This window comes from Excalfactoria chinensis, chromosome 4 (assembly GCF_039878825.1).
Source record: "Excalfactoria chinensis isolate bCotChi1 chromosome 4, bCotChi1.hap2, whole genome shotgun sequence".
NCBI lineage: Eukaryota > Metazoa > Chordata > Aves > Galliformes > Phasianidae > Excalfactoria > Excalfactoria chinensis.
Window position 1 is genome coordinate 36,165,156 of NC_092828.1, and position 15,432 is coordinate 36,180,587.

Below are 15,432 nucleotides of genomic sequence, written 5' to 3' on the forward strand. Positions count from 1 at the left end.
CTGCCTTCCTTCCTTGGTCCTGCTCCAAACAAGTGAGCTTGATGAAAAGTGTCTGCAGCACAGCTGGTAGGATACGTGTGCTCTTGCAGCATAGTTCATGAGGTTCAGGTTCTTGGGCCCTTCCCAGGAGTGGACCGTAGGCAGGAGGCATTGCTCTGGTGATGGATGAGGCCATGGCAGGGTGCCACCTCTCTTCCCTGTGCCTGAAACCTGACAGGGGACTGGATCTGTTATGCGTGGCTCTTAGTTGGACCTGTGGTTTTTGGAAGATGGCCCTGCTGTGTGCACACCGCATTCAAGGCACATGGGTGCAGTGAGTCCATCTCTTTCCAGAAGGGCTGTGAGCGTGCTGGGATGCAGCAGGCATCTCATGGTCCAGGAGGATGCTGTGCTATTGTCCAGACGCGTATGTGCAGTGTCTCTCTGCTTTGGCTAGCTGCCTTTGCTAGATTAAGTACTTATCTGGGCTGTATGTCATCTCCTAAAATGTGATGTTTCCGAGTGTCTTTGGAGTGACTAGCTGTCACAGTGCCTTATTAGATATGATCACATGGCATGGCCTTGAGTGCACGTCTGACTTGTCTCTTACATGGTCTGGAAGCTAGGCGAAGTCTAGATGTAATTTCTGGGCAGAGGAGCCGAAGAAAATAATGTGATAACAGATGTTTGACGTTGCATCCTGTTCTCTCCTGAAATCTATTGTGAAGTTTGAATGGTTAGTATTACAATGAATGTGCCCTTTTGTAAACATGCTCTTTGATACTTTTCCAAAACTTTTTATAGCTGTATTTTCATCGAGATCGGTGACCTTTCGCTTTTCCAGAGAAAAGCGGTTGCTTTGCTTGTTTGTTTTTACAATTCCTAAGGGGAACTGTTTATTTTTATTCCTACACTGACTGTCTTTCTTTGTCTTGCATACAATATATCTGCTAAATTTACTCTGCAGGAGGTTTTCAACTGTTTCCCAGGGAGTGACTCTTTCAGTTACTTCCTATCACCCCTTCTTCTAAATCTCCCATAGCATTGAGCCTTCCCATGTTCTTAGTGCTTGTCTTGATATATTCTTTTCCTCAAAACCTTTTAACAAAACACAGCTGAATTCTTCTCAATTTCCAGGAGAGCTTTAGTGTTTTGTAGTCATGGATATAAGCAGGTAGAGTAACAGTGCGTGAAGGAGTGACTTAGGATGATGTTTTCATTTCTCAGTAATTGAACACCAGTCTTGGTTTATCAATATTTTCTGATCAGATTGAATTCTTGCTTCTCTCAGTCTTCTGTGCTCTCTCTTGCCTTCTTGTGCTCCCCTTGCACAGTCCCCAAAGCTTGTGATTTTTCTCAGAGCTGTATTTAATGCATTTCTTTTACCAGCGGGACAGTTCTATGTGGATATTACACCTATGTACCTTATAAGGATGGGGGTGTGATTTCCAGCTTCTGCTGAGATGCTGACACCTTCTGTTGTACACTGCTTCTTCTGTGATGTTTTTGCTTTAGATGCAATCTAATTTTTGGAACTTGAACATTACAGCATTGTTTCTGTGATTTCTGCCCCCCTCTTTTGTCTGTTCACTTGGTGATTATTTCTCTGTGCTAATGTAACAGTTCCCATGTTTCGGGTTGGCTTTGACTAACTGCTTTTTGGAGATGTCTGTTGATTAGACCACTAAGGATTCAAGTAATATTGTGAGGACATTTTTGGAGGAAACATTGATATCTTGCTTTATTTCAAAGTTTGGGAAACAAGGATAATTTTATCTGCATTTGTCTCACACGGCAGATATTGGGGAATCCTTTTTCCCCTTGAGTTGTCCATGAACTCAGGATGCCATGTACCCAGAGGGGATGTATACTGTTGATGGCATCATGCACCACTCAGCTGGCTAAAGTCAGAGGGAGACTTCCTGCTGAATTCAGAAGGCTTTGCTCTGTGTTGTATCAACAAGGGATTCTGAGTGCTGCTTCTGTGCAACATGCAGATTACTTGAGTTTACTAAATCAATGCTAGGAACTTCTCTTTGCTTGTAATGGTTCTAGAAGCATCGTTTTTCCTCTTGCTGCTCAGTGCTTCGTAATCTATTTTCTTCTTTAAAATCAGAACTGAAGTGAAAACTCATGTAGTGATACTGCCTAAAAAACCCCCAGCCTAACCTTTCAGAAAACTTAGATTTCCAGAAGTTAATCCCCTTAGTATTCAGCTCTCCGTGTGAGACACAATGATCTTTGTAAACCTGTCAAAACATGGACATAACATTTAAAACAAAAAGCAACAACCAAAAAAACCTGTGATGGTAAGTAGTTAATGCTACTAATGTAAATCAATGGTGCAGGCAATATGTATTACATTGCTCTAAACTGTTAGTTTTGTTGGGTAGGAGCTCCAACTGTGCTAGTGGAGAAAACAAATAGAAGGTTAGAAAATATTCCCGACATATCAATTTTTTTTTCCTGTTACTTAAGAGCTTGGGCTGAAGGCATTTTGTCTTTTCTCAATTAGCAGTAATTACAAAAATATACAGTGTTCTCAGAGGTCTGATTTCACCTTGGCTTGATTTAACTTCCTGTATTGCCCCGCAGATGCTTTTGTACCATTCCTTGTTCTTGACATGTGCTTAAGTTTAGTTTGTCGTCTGGATCAATTACGTCAAAATATTTTCCAATTGAAGTTTCCTCTGCTTTTCCCTTCAGCTCTTGGCTGGGGAAGTTCAAACAGATTAATGAGGCTTGGAAAGGCCGAGTGCTGTGCTTTGCGAAGAACTGTCACTGAATTTGGGAAGATTGTTTGCCTTCTGACAGGGATTTCAGTTAGCCAAAGGATGAAATAAAGCTGGGTGGCTGGGACTCGCTGAGCAACACATTTAAAAACGAAGAAGCCTTGTGGTTTTATGCGAAACTCTGGCAAATGTTTGATAAAGCTTGCAAAAAGATTTGTAGTAACGCATTTACAGTACCATGCCAGTTAATTATCTGATAAGGAAACTAAGTATATTAAGAAAATTTTCTGATGTTTAACATTTTCCACAAAGGATAGCAATTTGAGGTACATTAATGATCACTTTTTGATCCTCGGGCTATCTGCATGTTTTACCCAACAAAAATTAAGGCATTCATCCATTCTTTCCATAAGCTTTCCAACAGAGAATGTGCAGACAGAAAATGATTCAGAGATAATCTCCTGTCTCTGTTTCCTTCCTCCTTTTCTATTAGAACCGTAATTGCGAGGGCTGCAGTTCACAGTCTTTTGCCAGCCTGCTCCCTGAGATGTTTTGGAGCCTACACAAACCTGTCTGATTTGAAATGTTTAAGGCACTGCACTGTGAATCTTGCCAACAAGTTTTTTTTTCTTAATGTCCTTTGGTATGCTGGGCAGGGGAAGAGGAAGTGTTTAAAATGGTGAGCGTGCTGGGCCTGGGGCTTGTGGGCTGCTGAGAATCAGAGTAGTGGAGGTTAAGTCATCAAACAGCATTGAAGAGAAGGAGCAGGCTTTATTCTTGTCAAGCAAATAAACTCTGTTTTATAGGCAAGTATTTTTCCGTGGTGCAGCTTAACATGCAAAGTAACGGATTTCTGAGTTCTTTCCAAATCAGTTAGTGTTGTGACAGCAGGTTGCTAATTTACATTATCATGAAGCAGGAGAAGGAAACAAAACCAGCCAGAATACTGGATCTGACTCCATGAAAGCTGTTCCGGTAGTGGCTGGTATCAAGCCATGCTCCTCAAAGCTGGCTGTCCACGCTGCTCCAGCAGCCTGGTGAGAAATCAGCACATCAGAGCAAGGTGTAATGAAATTAATTATGTGATGGATGTTTTCGTGTCTGTTGAATGGTTTCTACTTTGAACGTGACAAAGAAGAGACTGTGCGTTAAATATTATGGAGTAATAATCTGTAGGGAGCGATGGAAATTATCCAGTTCTTAGGATCTTTCAAAAAATATGAATTGCACTCCATAGTTAATGCATTTTAATGTGTCTGTGTTAGAGCTCAGAACCTTCATGTGTAGCTATGGCGGAAACTGGGAAGAGAGCAGACAACCAACCTGTGTTGCTGAAGAAATCTGGAGCCGTGTCTATCTGGCTCAACAAGCATAAGTGCATAACTTAGTTGATTGTCAAAACAGTTTCATATATGTATGTATATATATGTACATATATATATATGTATATATAAAGAGAGAGAGAGAAAGGGCAAGGATTTCCTGTCAGTTGAAAGTAGTATTTTCAGGTGGAAAAAAAAGAAGCCCCTAAATGACTTTAAGTACTGGTTAGAAAAATTTCTGATTCTCTTTAACTTCAGGGATACCAGATGTTGCTCTTGCAGTTTAAAACACTGCAAACTTCTGGCACAGCAAAGTGCACATAAACTTATCTCGTGTTGTAGCCTGTACACAGAGGTTTTATCTTTTGTGCAGTTAAGCTTTTGAGCTTTTTCTGATCATATTTAAAATGCATTTTTTTTTTCTTGTTACTGGAAAAAAAACAACAAAACAAAACCAATACCAATATGAGAGAAAAATCCATGCCAATCCAGACCATAAACAAGAGGGAGGTTTCATGACAGAGGGGTCATGCATCTTGTAAATCAGGTTGGGATAGTCTTTCAGCAGTGCGTGTATGGAAACTCTCTGCTTTAAGGCTGACTAAATGAAACCCAGCAGTATGCAGTGTGCCTGAATGAACAAATTTTGTACTATTGCTCTAGATCATAGTTCACAGATTGTATGATTATATGCATGGCTGTGCTATGGTGACTTCTGCCAACTTCCTTCTCAAAATGTTTTGCTGGTTTTGGAGGTGCTGTGCTGATGACCAGAAGGAACAGGTTTTGTTTCTTCATGTCTGTCTGTACGGACATTGTGTTGCAGAAGAGAGCAGAGCTATGCATCATTGAACAAGTGCCACTTGTTCGTAAAGCCTCTCTATAAGTATATCAGCAACTTTTAATGGAATCAGTGTGGTCATCTCTAGGCCAAAGATGATGTTTCACCAGCTGTCAATTTGCTGACTAACTGCAGTTCATGTCATTTGGTTTTTGAAGCATCAGAAAAGCACTGGGAAGTAAAAAATATTCTTGGTATTTCTTGAACAGTTTCCAGCTGCTAAGGAAGCTTCTCTGGAAAGAGAAGTTGAACGTTCAGAAATTTCGGATCAATGCTCAGCTGTCAGCCAGTGTCTTTTGATGGCTACTGCTATGATGGATCCTTTGGAAGAATGGCCCTCAGTCCCTGCTAGAGGACAACACGTTTTCACACAGGGCAAGGCAGAAGTTCAGCTCAGGTTGGACTGAAGCTAACTCAGTTCAATTTCTCCATCCAATTTCTACATTCAGCTTCTTTGAACATTGCTAGTTTTTGTGTTGTGGTTTTAAGTGTTTGCATTAGATGAACCGTTCACCCATTCTTCTTCAGTGTGATCCTTCTCTCAGTTTGGAGTCTTTGCCTTTTATTACCAAATATAATAACAGTTCCAAGCTGCTTGTAATAAACAGCATGGTTCTGAATGGCAGTTTTGGTATTGTTAATGCGTGGTGAACTCTGAAACCTTCTTTGAATCAACTTTCATGAAATTCTCCTTGAGGAGGCACAGGTCATTAATACGTAGTGGTCATTCACCCAGAGTTTCTGCTTTAATAAAGGGAGACATGGAGGAAAGCTTCAAGTCAAAGCTTACAGCAAAACCATGCATTCAAGTAATTCTCTTTGGAAACATTTTAAACAGCGTTTATTGCTTTGATGTTACCTTGATCATATACTTTAATGCTTAATTAAAAATAAAACTCCAAGCATCTGAAATTATATTTTACATTAAAGCTCAAAGGGAGTAGTTTTAGTTTTAAGTATTTTTTGCTCAGACAAAAGAAATGTCAGACTACGTGATGTTGTTTGTCATACTAGAGGAGTACACTGGCACTGATGTCTATGATGTTGTCGTCTATGAGAATGTTGATGTGGATCAAGATTGCTTTTAAGAATAAGCAAGTGTAGAGTCTTGCATCTCGGTAGAAATAATTGCATACACCAGTACAGGTTGGGGGAAGACCTGCTGGAGAGGAGCTCTGCTGAGAGGGACCTGGGCGTCCTGGTGGACGACAGGTTGGCCATGAGCCAGCAGTGTGCCCTTGTAGCCAAAAAGGCCAATGGCATTCTGGGGTGCATTAAAAAGAGCGTAGCCAGCAGGTCAAGGGAGGTGATCCTCCCCCTCTACTCTGCCCTGGTGAGGCCTCATCTGGAATACTGTGTCCAGTTCTGGGCTCCCCAGTACAAAAAAGACAGGGATCTCTTGGAAAGAGTCCAGCGGAGGGCCACAAAGATGGTGAAGGGCCTGGACCATCTCCCCTACGAGGAGAGACTTAGGGAACTGGGTCTGTTTAGCCTTGAGAAAAGAAGGCTGAGAGGGGACTTGATCCAGGTTTATAAATACCTGAGGTGTGGGAGCTATAGTGGCGAGGCTGGTCTCTTTTCAGTAGTGCGTGGGGACAGGACTAGGGGCAACGGGCTGAAACTCCAGCATAGGAAGTTCCGCACGAATGTGCGCAAGAACTTCTTTACGGTGAGGGTGACGGAGCACTGGAACAGGCTGCCCAGGGAGGTGGTGGAGTCTTCTTCTCTGGAGATATTCAAGACCCGCCTGGACGCCTACCTGTGCGACGTGGTGTAGGGAGCCTGCTTTGGCAGGGGGGTTGGACTCGATGATCTCTAGAGGTCCCTTCCAACCCCTATAATTCTGTGATTCTGTGATTCTGTGATAAGGGCGTGAGAGAGACATTTGAAGGAAAAGCAAGTAATAGAAAGCTGTACTTGTGGGCAGAGGGTTCTCAGTGTGTCAGATGGGTTTGACAGAAAGCTAGGCAGAAGGAGAAAGCTGCTCTCCTGTTACTTAAGGATTTGTTAGGCCTGCACTATCAGATTCCTCATCTGCAATGAACATGATGAATGGCAAGGGCCCAGGGCAGATGGATACTGTCTCTGTGAGCTATGAGCTTCTTCTGCACAACTGGCTGCATGCTCCTTGTCTTTGGGGTCCACAGTGGAAATAGCCTCATATTTCTCTCACCTTATTGTTTCCATCTTTTTCTTTCCCGGCTTACGTGTCTGAATGGTTCTGTTTCTCTGCAAGTATCTGACAGACTTGAATTCTGAAGTCGTAGAAAGCCTGCAGGTGACACTTCAACATTAGCTGCTGTAGTACCTGTTTTAGGAGTGAAGGCTGAAGGATGGACACAGTGCTAGCTGTATCATTCCAGGTTTTTTTCTGGCAAGGTGAGCAGTAGATGAGCAGTACTTTTCTTCAGCCTTTACATAGTTTAACTATACCTGCATGGTACCCTATGGCTGGCTGCTGTTCTATCCCACCTGGTCCTGTGGGTTAATGGACAACACTAAGAAATGAAAGAAAACGGAAAACTATGACATAACCAGTACCCTTCGCTGATGCCAGATAACTTGTGCTTTTCTTATTAGAGTAGACGTTATTCACAGAACATTTGCAAAGGTGCTTTCCAGTGGTGCCAGTGTCAGTATAAAGCCAGCATGCTAAGTTTTACTGCAATGCTGGAAACAGCTGGGGAGATGGGAGACTGCATAAAAACTGTTTGTGCTGCATTTTTGGAGAAATTAATCTTTTTTCTGCTGTTCTGGGTACAAAGTCCAGACCGCCCCACTGAAGGAGGGGTTGCACCAGAAGCTCTGTCACTGTCAGTGTGTAAGCATGCATCTGCCACACATTTTAATTCCAGCATAACTGCTGTTTGAAGCTGCCTTACTGCTTAGAGCAGAGTGTTGCCTGAGGGGATTCACAGCACTGAAGCACAGGAAGGCTGTGCAGTTTTCCAGCTGTGAAGAAGGATGTCATTGCTGCTGGTGAAATTATGAGGGCACCTGTTCCCTGGAAAACAGCCTGAAGCCACTGGCTCATTTTGTTCAGGGCAGTGGATAATCATCGCTGGTCATGGCTGTAGGTCAGTGTTGATGCAAACCAGGCTGAAGTCAATGAGTCATTACCAATCCCACGAGAATCTTAGTCCCATTAGGAAGCATTATTTTAGCGGCCTATCCTACAGGATACAGCAAAACAGAAAATGCTCTGAGAATTCTCCATTGTTTTGCTTTCTGTAATTTTAAGTACTGGCTCAAAAACTTCAACATTGACCCTGTGGTCTCCTGTCTGTTCCTGGTGAACATGACTGTGAGTATAAACAGGCACAGCAGCAGCTGGCACTAATAATTGTGCTTGGCAGCCTCAGCAGAGAGGAGAAGGAATGCAAATCAGTGAAGACACTGAACAGCTTTCTCACAAGGGATAGAGCCCTCATAGATAAATGGGTTTCAGGTGTGCTGCTGTGGCAGCTGCTTCTCTCTGAACCTGCAAGCTGTCAGATTCAAATAAGTTCTGCTAGATATGGGTTTAGGTCTCTGTTTTGGTGCTTGGCTAGATAGGAAGCATTTAGAGTGTATAAGCGAATGCTTTTCTGCAATTCATCTTTTTCAACTGACTTGCAGACTCCTTGTTGTCATTGTCGATTTAAAAACTTCCAGGAACCACTGATGTGTTTATTTTTTTTGGTTAATGATGTTGCTTCACATAACAGTAGTAGGTAAGCGTAAGTAAGAGGACTAACCTACAAGCAGTTACTTGCTATAATAAATAGAGGAATACCTGGTATGGGTAGAAGGTAAGTCTGAAAATGCACAACTGAGACCTTTGTAAGTGGCAGATAATCAGAATTCCTCGTAGTACCGTCAGTATCACAGCACTGGCAGCCTGGGACAGTCGTTTGAGATGTTAATGTATTTTTAGAACTTTTATTCTTTTTTATTTTGTAGGGACCTGAACTGATGAATAAATATGTTGGCGAGTCAGAACGAGCGGTGAGAGAGGTAAGAAAGCACAAGTTGTTTTGGCATTCAAATTCTTCTGTGCTTATAAAGTTACCTTCACATTTTCCAAAAGATCTCCTTTTGGTTTAAGTTTAAAAACAAAACCGAGCAGAAGGGATCTGTGTAGGGTTTAAATTCCTCTGCACCAACCTCATGCTGCACGTCCAATTTAGGCTCCATTAGCAACTTTTCACTATAAGCCTATATCATGCAGAATCATGAGTACCTCCTGAAACGCATGTTACTAAAACAATGTCTCTTATGTGTCTTGTGTCTCTTCTGTCATAATACGTAAGAAATGTCAGTCCCTTAAAACTGAATGTGCCATTGTTGTTTTTCTAGATCTTTAGGAAAGCCAGAATGGTGTCTCCTTCAATTCTTTTCTTTGATGAAATAGATGCCTTGGCAGTCGAAAGGGGAAAGTAAGTAATTCTGTTATAAAAATCACAGACCTTATTTTCTGATAAATTACTTTCACGTTGTGCAATCACAAGTGTATTATTTTTCTAGAATTATTAAACATATTTCATTCCACATGCAAAAGAATAGTGTTTGTGACTTCTATTTAAGCACATTTAACTTGGTATGAACAGGTAAGTTGGTGGAGTTCCTTTTTTCTCATGTCATGAGCAGGAAGAATTCTGCTGGTTCTCATTCCTTTGGGCTCTTTACTGTGGTTTTAACCTGCAGTTATTTCCATTAACCAACTCCTTTCTTTTCCCAAGGTTGTTGCGCTATCCTAATATTATAATGTCTCCATCAAGGAAAAGGAGATGATCTTATGTTATATAACTCTGGAATTTCCAAAGAGATTACCCATATGCTTAAATTTAAACTTACATTTAAGCTTTTTGCCAAGGGTAAAACTTAATGAAATAGTTCTGCAAATTTCAACGTTAAAAAGGGATTCTTGCGCAAACAGCTAACAATCTTAATAAAGTATCCCTCCTTCTGTTAATTATGAGAGGTGTTTGACTTCTGTCTGAAGGAGGATTATAGGAGGTTCTGTTTACTACAATGGCACTGAAGATTTGGCTGGCTGTTGCCTTCCAGCTGGCTGTGGAAGGAGTTGTTCTGGGGAATATCTCTCCATTAGTTACTTTTTCTAGTAAATGAGTATATGACTTGTTGTTTTTCTTTTCCTGTTTAGTTAGATTTGCCTGAAGAACTATGAAATGTAGGAAGTATTTCTCTTGTTCAAAGGCATGTCAGATTTCCACTGTGTTTCTGGAAAAGGAGCTGCCTCAGCATCCATACAGATCCCTCTGTATTGTAAGGCGGCCATTAGTATTTGCATATAGGGGTAAATGATGTCAGTCCTTCTGATATTTCAGCAACTGAAATTTACATAAGAGGAGATGGCATCTTGAGTAGCACAGAGCTGCCCTGTGAAACTGCTAACAAATGAACACGTTTTCTGTTGCAACTGTAAAAGCTGATACGTCTTCATCAGCATCCTTCTCGTAATACAGTGTATGCAAGTGCGAAATCTGTGAGCTTCCTAGAAATGCTAGCCAACCTGTGGCATGCACTGAAACACCTGCCTGCTTATCGCAATAGAGAAGCTGCAAAAAAATGTGTGCTGGAATCAAGCCAACAGGAAGAAAAAAATTTCCCCTTGCTGAAATGTTAATGTGTTTAGCTTTCAGAAACACTGCTTCATCAAGATAAAACCTTTTGGAAGAATAAGACGCTGTATGTTTTAATCAGCCTTTTCACTCCATGCCCTAAAGGCATTGAGTTTGTTTATTTGTTTTATTCTTTTAGGGGGGTAAATAACCTAATTTTACCTTACCTGGAACTGTCTGTGGGGGGTAGTAGGCCTGGCACAGCTTGCTGAAGAATGTGGTATGACCTGCTGCAGTCATGTTGCGCTGGAGACATCTGGTTTTGGAGCTTTAAAAAGAACAGGGTGGGACACACAAATATTTCATTGTCAAATCTGAACCAGATGGGAGGTAAAATATGTAGCAGAGTTCTCATAAAATTCATCTGAAATTAAATGGTGTAGGAAACCAGACAAGGCACTTATTAGAAATGACCTTTTTTTACAGGCTGACTTTGCACAGTAGGAATTTGCAAATGCATTAGAGATGCTAACGATTTGTGGCCTCTGGAGATCCATTTCCTGCACTGTTACTAGCCGTAGTGAAGTTTTCAAGGAAACACCTGTTTATATTGTCTCCCTATTCCCTCTGTTGGTTGAATTGGTTTTCTCGGTCTTGGCAGTGAAAAACTCTCTGTGGTACAACTTTGGAAAAGATTTTCTTTTTTAGTTTAAATCTTAGGATTCTGTGGGGTTTGTGCATCTCAAAACTTCCTGGGCAGGTACCCTCTCCTGGTCCTCACAGGATATGTCAAGAGGTAACAGTTTATGCTTTTCTGTAAGTTGTGAGGGCAGTTTTGTGCGTAGTTCAGATCTGATTACGGATGGGAAGTAATGTTAATTGCTTAATGCTAATGCTCTTCAGAGCACTTTGCCAAATACATGTTAACCCATTAGTACTTGTTTAAATTTGACTAAAGCTTGTCGGTTTGAAACACATAAATGTTTTGATCCCAACTCTCTGTAGAGACAGCTAAACGATTCCTTCTCATCAGCAAACATGTACAGGTTCATACAGTACATAATCGATTGTAGCCAGTTGCAGGTAGATCAGTAAAACCAGAGAATCTTCCTGTTTACACCACTCAGTGGAGCGCCTGTCACCGCACAAGCCATGACAGTCACTAGCTGAATTCAGGTCTGACACAGTGTTTTCTTTATTTTTCAGTCCCAAGCCATAATTCTATAATTTTAATGCTCTTCCTAGTGTATCTAAGCCTTCTCATGAGACTTTTCACTCTGGTTTATGTTGAGGTACTTGAGGAAGCTTAGAGAGAAATAAAAATTAAACAAAAACAAGGTAAGAATAGGGTTTGAATGGGGCTGACAAGAAAAAAGGGAAGCATGCACTAAAACTGATTCTTAAAGAATAAATGATAAATCTAGAAATGAAAAGATGGAGGGGAAAGCAGAGGCATACAGTGAGTTTAGAGAAGGATAGATGCTCACATTAAGATAGGAGAAACCTTGGAAAAGCAGGAAGATTTTTGATAGTGAATTCTCCTTCACTGTGGGTTGGTACTGTGGAAGAAGCTCAGGCAACCGTACCACATGGCATATTTCAAATGAGCTGAGTGATGCACAAAATCTTCTCTGTCATCCTGGGGCTTCAATCAGTAATAGGTTCTGTGAACTGCTGCTGATTTTTTCTTCCCTTGCTTTTGATAGTTGATGTCACAACTCTTTAGGGGAGAGACTGTGTGAATGGGAGCCCCGCAGGACTGGTCCACATACGGCAGCACATGAAGAGGAATGTGTGCCTCTCAGTAATCCCTTCCCTGCTCAGAGCTCGAGTCTCTTAACAAATTGCACAGCTGCGAAGAATTATGGGTATTTGTTATTCCTTGGTATCCTGACTATGTAAAACCTAATTCTTCTGGCCATTAGAGGTTGCCAAGAGGGAAATGGCTTGGTAATTAGACTTGAAAGTGATGAATGAACATGGCTCTGTGTAAATGCAGCACAGACAGTCTGTTTGCCGAACTTAAAAAAATCTATGTGCTTTGGAAATGGGACATTGTTTATATAAGTAGGATTTTTAGGATTTTTGGGCAATGGATGTATTTGTTCCTTTTCTTGTTTTTCAGAAGCAAAGCATTTTCCCCTTTAACTGCAAATCTTTGTAATGTAAGATAGGAAATGTGGACTGATGGGAAAGACACTGTTAAATAGCATTTTCAAAGCAGGAAAAAAAGAAGACAAAGAGCAACGATCAGTACCTTGCATTAGTAGGTGCTAGTACAAGTTGGTAGATGAACAGTACTATTTTGGAGCAAAGGTAGGAGTGACAAAGTGAAGAGTCTTTGGTACCAATCCACTACAAGATGATGCACTTCTGGTGAGTTGTGTTATCCGGGCTGTTGAGCCCCCAATAGCTACATTCTGAAGCCACAAATTAATTGACCCCAAATGTCTGGAAGTTGTGCTGCTTTCACTGCAGTCTGGACTTTGAAGGCACATGAAGCTATGAAGAATAGTGGCTTCTCTTCTACAGTATGACGCCTCTGCTTTTAACAGGGATAGTGATCAGTCTGTTTTTAAATAAGGCTGCCTGTCTTTTTGGGATATTATAGCACATATTTACATTGTACACTCAAAGATACAGTCACATGCTTATGTCTATGCAAATTCCCTGGTGTCATTGGCAAACTGTCATGGGAGAGGTGAAACTTATGAGCTGGGACAGAGCAAAGCATCATTTGGTAGGATAAAAGTTCTTAGCAGGAAACTACGGTGCACATGGTGAGTCACTGGCAGAAGAGCTGGAGGTATTGTCACCCTACTGTTACTGTTTGGCATAGGCCAAATAATGTGAAGAAAAAAGAAGTGGAAAAAATGGAATTTTCCTATGCCATACTTGAATTGATGGTAGCAGCTAGCTAAGCTAAGCAAGGAACTTGATTATTCTTACTTACGTTGACACTGGTTGTCCCTGAATCAGAGAATATCAGCTGAATTGGATTTGATGGAGAACTGAGGCATTCAGAATGTCTGTGGTTGTGGTCTGGGATCTTTAATGTATTTGCCATTCAAATGAAAATATCGTCTGGGGGTGAAAAAGCCATGTGGCCAGTACCGGCTGTCTGCCTTAGGCCTAACGGGGAAGTGAAAGTTTTGAAACAACTGAATCACACAGTAAAACTTATAATTTACTTTGAAGTAGCAATTTTAACAAATAACGTTACCCATATGCTGTATATGTGTGACAAACATTTGTAATCTCTTTATTTTACTCTTTACTCCTGAAGCTTCCTGTTCAGCAAAAATCCTTTATCACAGTGTGTTTTAGATTTGTGTTTCTTCCTTCATGAAAGCAACAACAAAATTTAATTTTGCCGGCTTTTATCATAATTTTGACACTTTAAGCTTTGTGACCATTTCAAGTCAGTAAGACTTTCACTGGCATCAGTGAAAACCGTGTTTTTTTTACCATCATTCAAGCGCGTGGGTAAATTCATAGGTTTCTCTAAATCCTGTAAAGTCTATGAAGTAGTTAAGTCTGTTCTGCAGTGTGGAAGAGTTCTGTGGAAAGGCTGATTCTGCAGCAAGGTGCTTCAGCCAAAGGCACGCATCTGAGCTGCTGTCTGGATTCCTGCCTGAGGCCCGGCTGATACATGCTTGGATTAGAGGAATCAGAAGCGGGCAAAAGTGATGGCCACTTTGCTTCCTGGTATGATGTTGACTGTGGGAAAGGGTCAGCTTACCCATGTTAAGTGGGCCCAAGCAGGCTACAACTGCCACCAGGATTAAGACTAAAATCATGTAATACTCTTAAAAAATAAGATAAAAAATAGTATTAAAAATAAATAAATAAAGGAGAACATAAGTGTCATCAAAACATATAATTGAAACTTATTCCAGATCATTGTAAGCCTCTTGTATTTAAATATTGTTATAATGAAATGAATTCCAGTCCAGTTACTTGCTTCTCGGTCTGTAATGCTTCCAATTTAAACTGTTCTAACTTCCCTGGTAGACATGATTGATTACAGTGTTCAACTTGATTAACTTCCAGGAATGCACAGAAGAGAAATGCTGAGGGAAACAGAGTGAAAGGAAATGGGAAATACACTGTGCATCAGGTGTGTGGTTATTTTTAAGGTGACATCAGTCTTGAAGGAGTAGAAGAACTGTAGATGTTAGCATCTTCCTGTTTCAGCTGGGTAGTGCTGATGTCAGATGAATGTGTGGCCCAACATCTGCCCTTCATATGCATGTGTCTGGAGTTGGTTGTGAGCACATGGGAACAGGTGATGGATTGCTGTCCAGTACTTGAGGATTCAGAGAAATGCCTGGGGAAAGTGCCTTGGAAGAGATCCTGTTGGTTCCAAGCCCATCCCAGACTGGCTTCTTCATTTGTGTTGCCTTTTTCTGGGCCTATTTTATTGCTGCTTTTCAGAAGTCAGTAATAAGAAATTTGGGCAAGTGGAAGATGTTGATTACGGGATTGCAGAGGGTAATTAAGATGCAACAAGTGACTTATGGGCTACGTTTAATACAGTTTCACCTGCTGACAACTGAGCACTGTTGCCAGTTTTTGTAAAGCCCAACCTTTCTTTTTAAGGAAATTTGTTTAGACTTGGTGGTCACTCAAGGAACACTAAGAGTTCCTCGAGTTTCAGTGCTTTTGTAATGCTTTAAAAAATATATATATATATTAAAAGGAGATGGCATGAAGTGCACCGTTTTGGGGCTGGATATAACTGTAAAGCTAAATGTCTCTGAATTTTGGTGACTTTCCCAAGATTCCTCTTTCCCTTATTCAAGACTTGGTCTTGAGGAAACAGAAGATGTGAAACAATATAGGGGGTAAAAGCTGATACAGGTATATGTCTGATATTCTCCATGCAGCCTGGTCTGGTGGTTGGCAACCCTGCACATAGCAGGGGGGTAGAAACTAAATGATCATTATGGTCCTTTTCAACCAAGGCCATTCTATGAATATGACAACATCTG

At 41.1% G+C, this 15,432-nt stretch overlaps 1 protein-coding gene across 2 annotated transcripts in view; it reads left to right on the plus strand.

Annotated features, from left to right (window-relative positions):
* Window positions 1-15,432, plus strand: part of AFG2A (AFG2 AAA ATPase homolog A) — a 179,069-nt gene that overhangs the window by 31,586 nt on the left and 132,051 nt on the right. For both annotated transcript variants that reach the window (XM_072336451.1, XM_072336452.1), the window contains exons 12-13: window positions 8,817-8,870; window positions 9,213-9,292. In XM_072336451.1, the coding sequence (XP_072192552.1) occupies window positions 8,817-8,870; window positions 9,213-9,292 (134 nt within the window). The remainder of the gene's footprint in view (window positions 1-8,816; window positions 8,871-9,212; window positions 9,293-15,432) is intronic.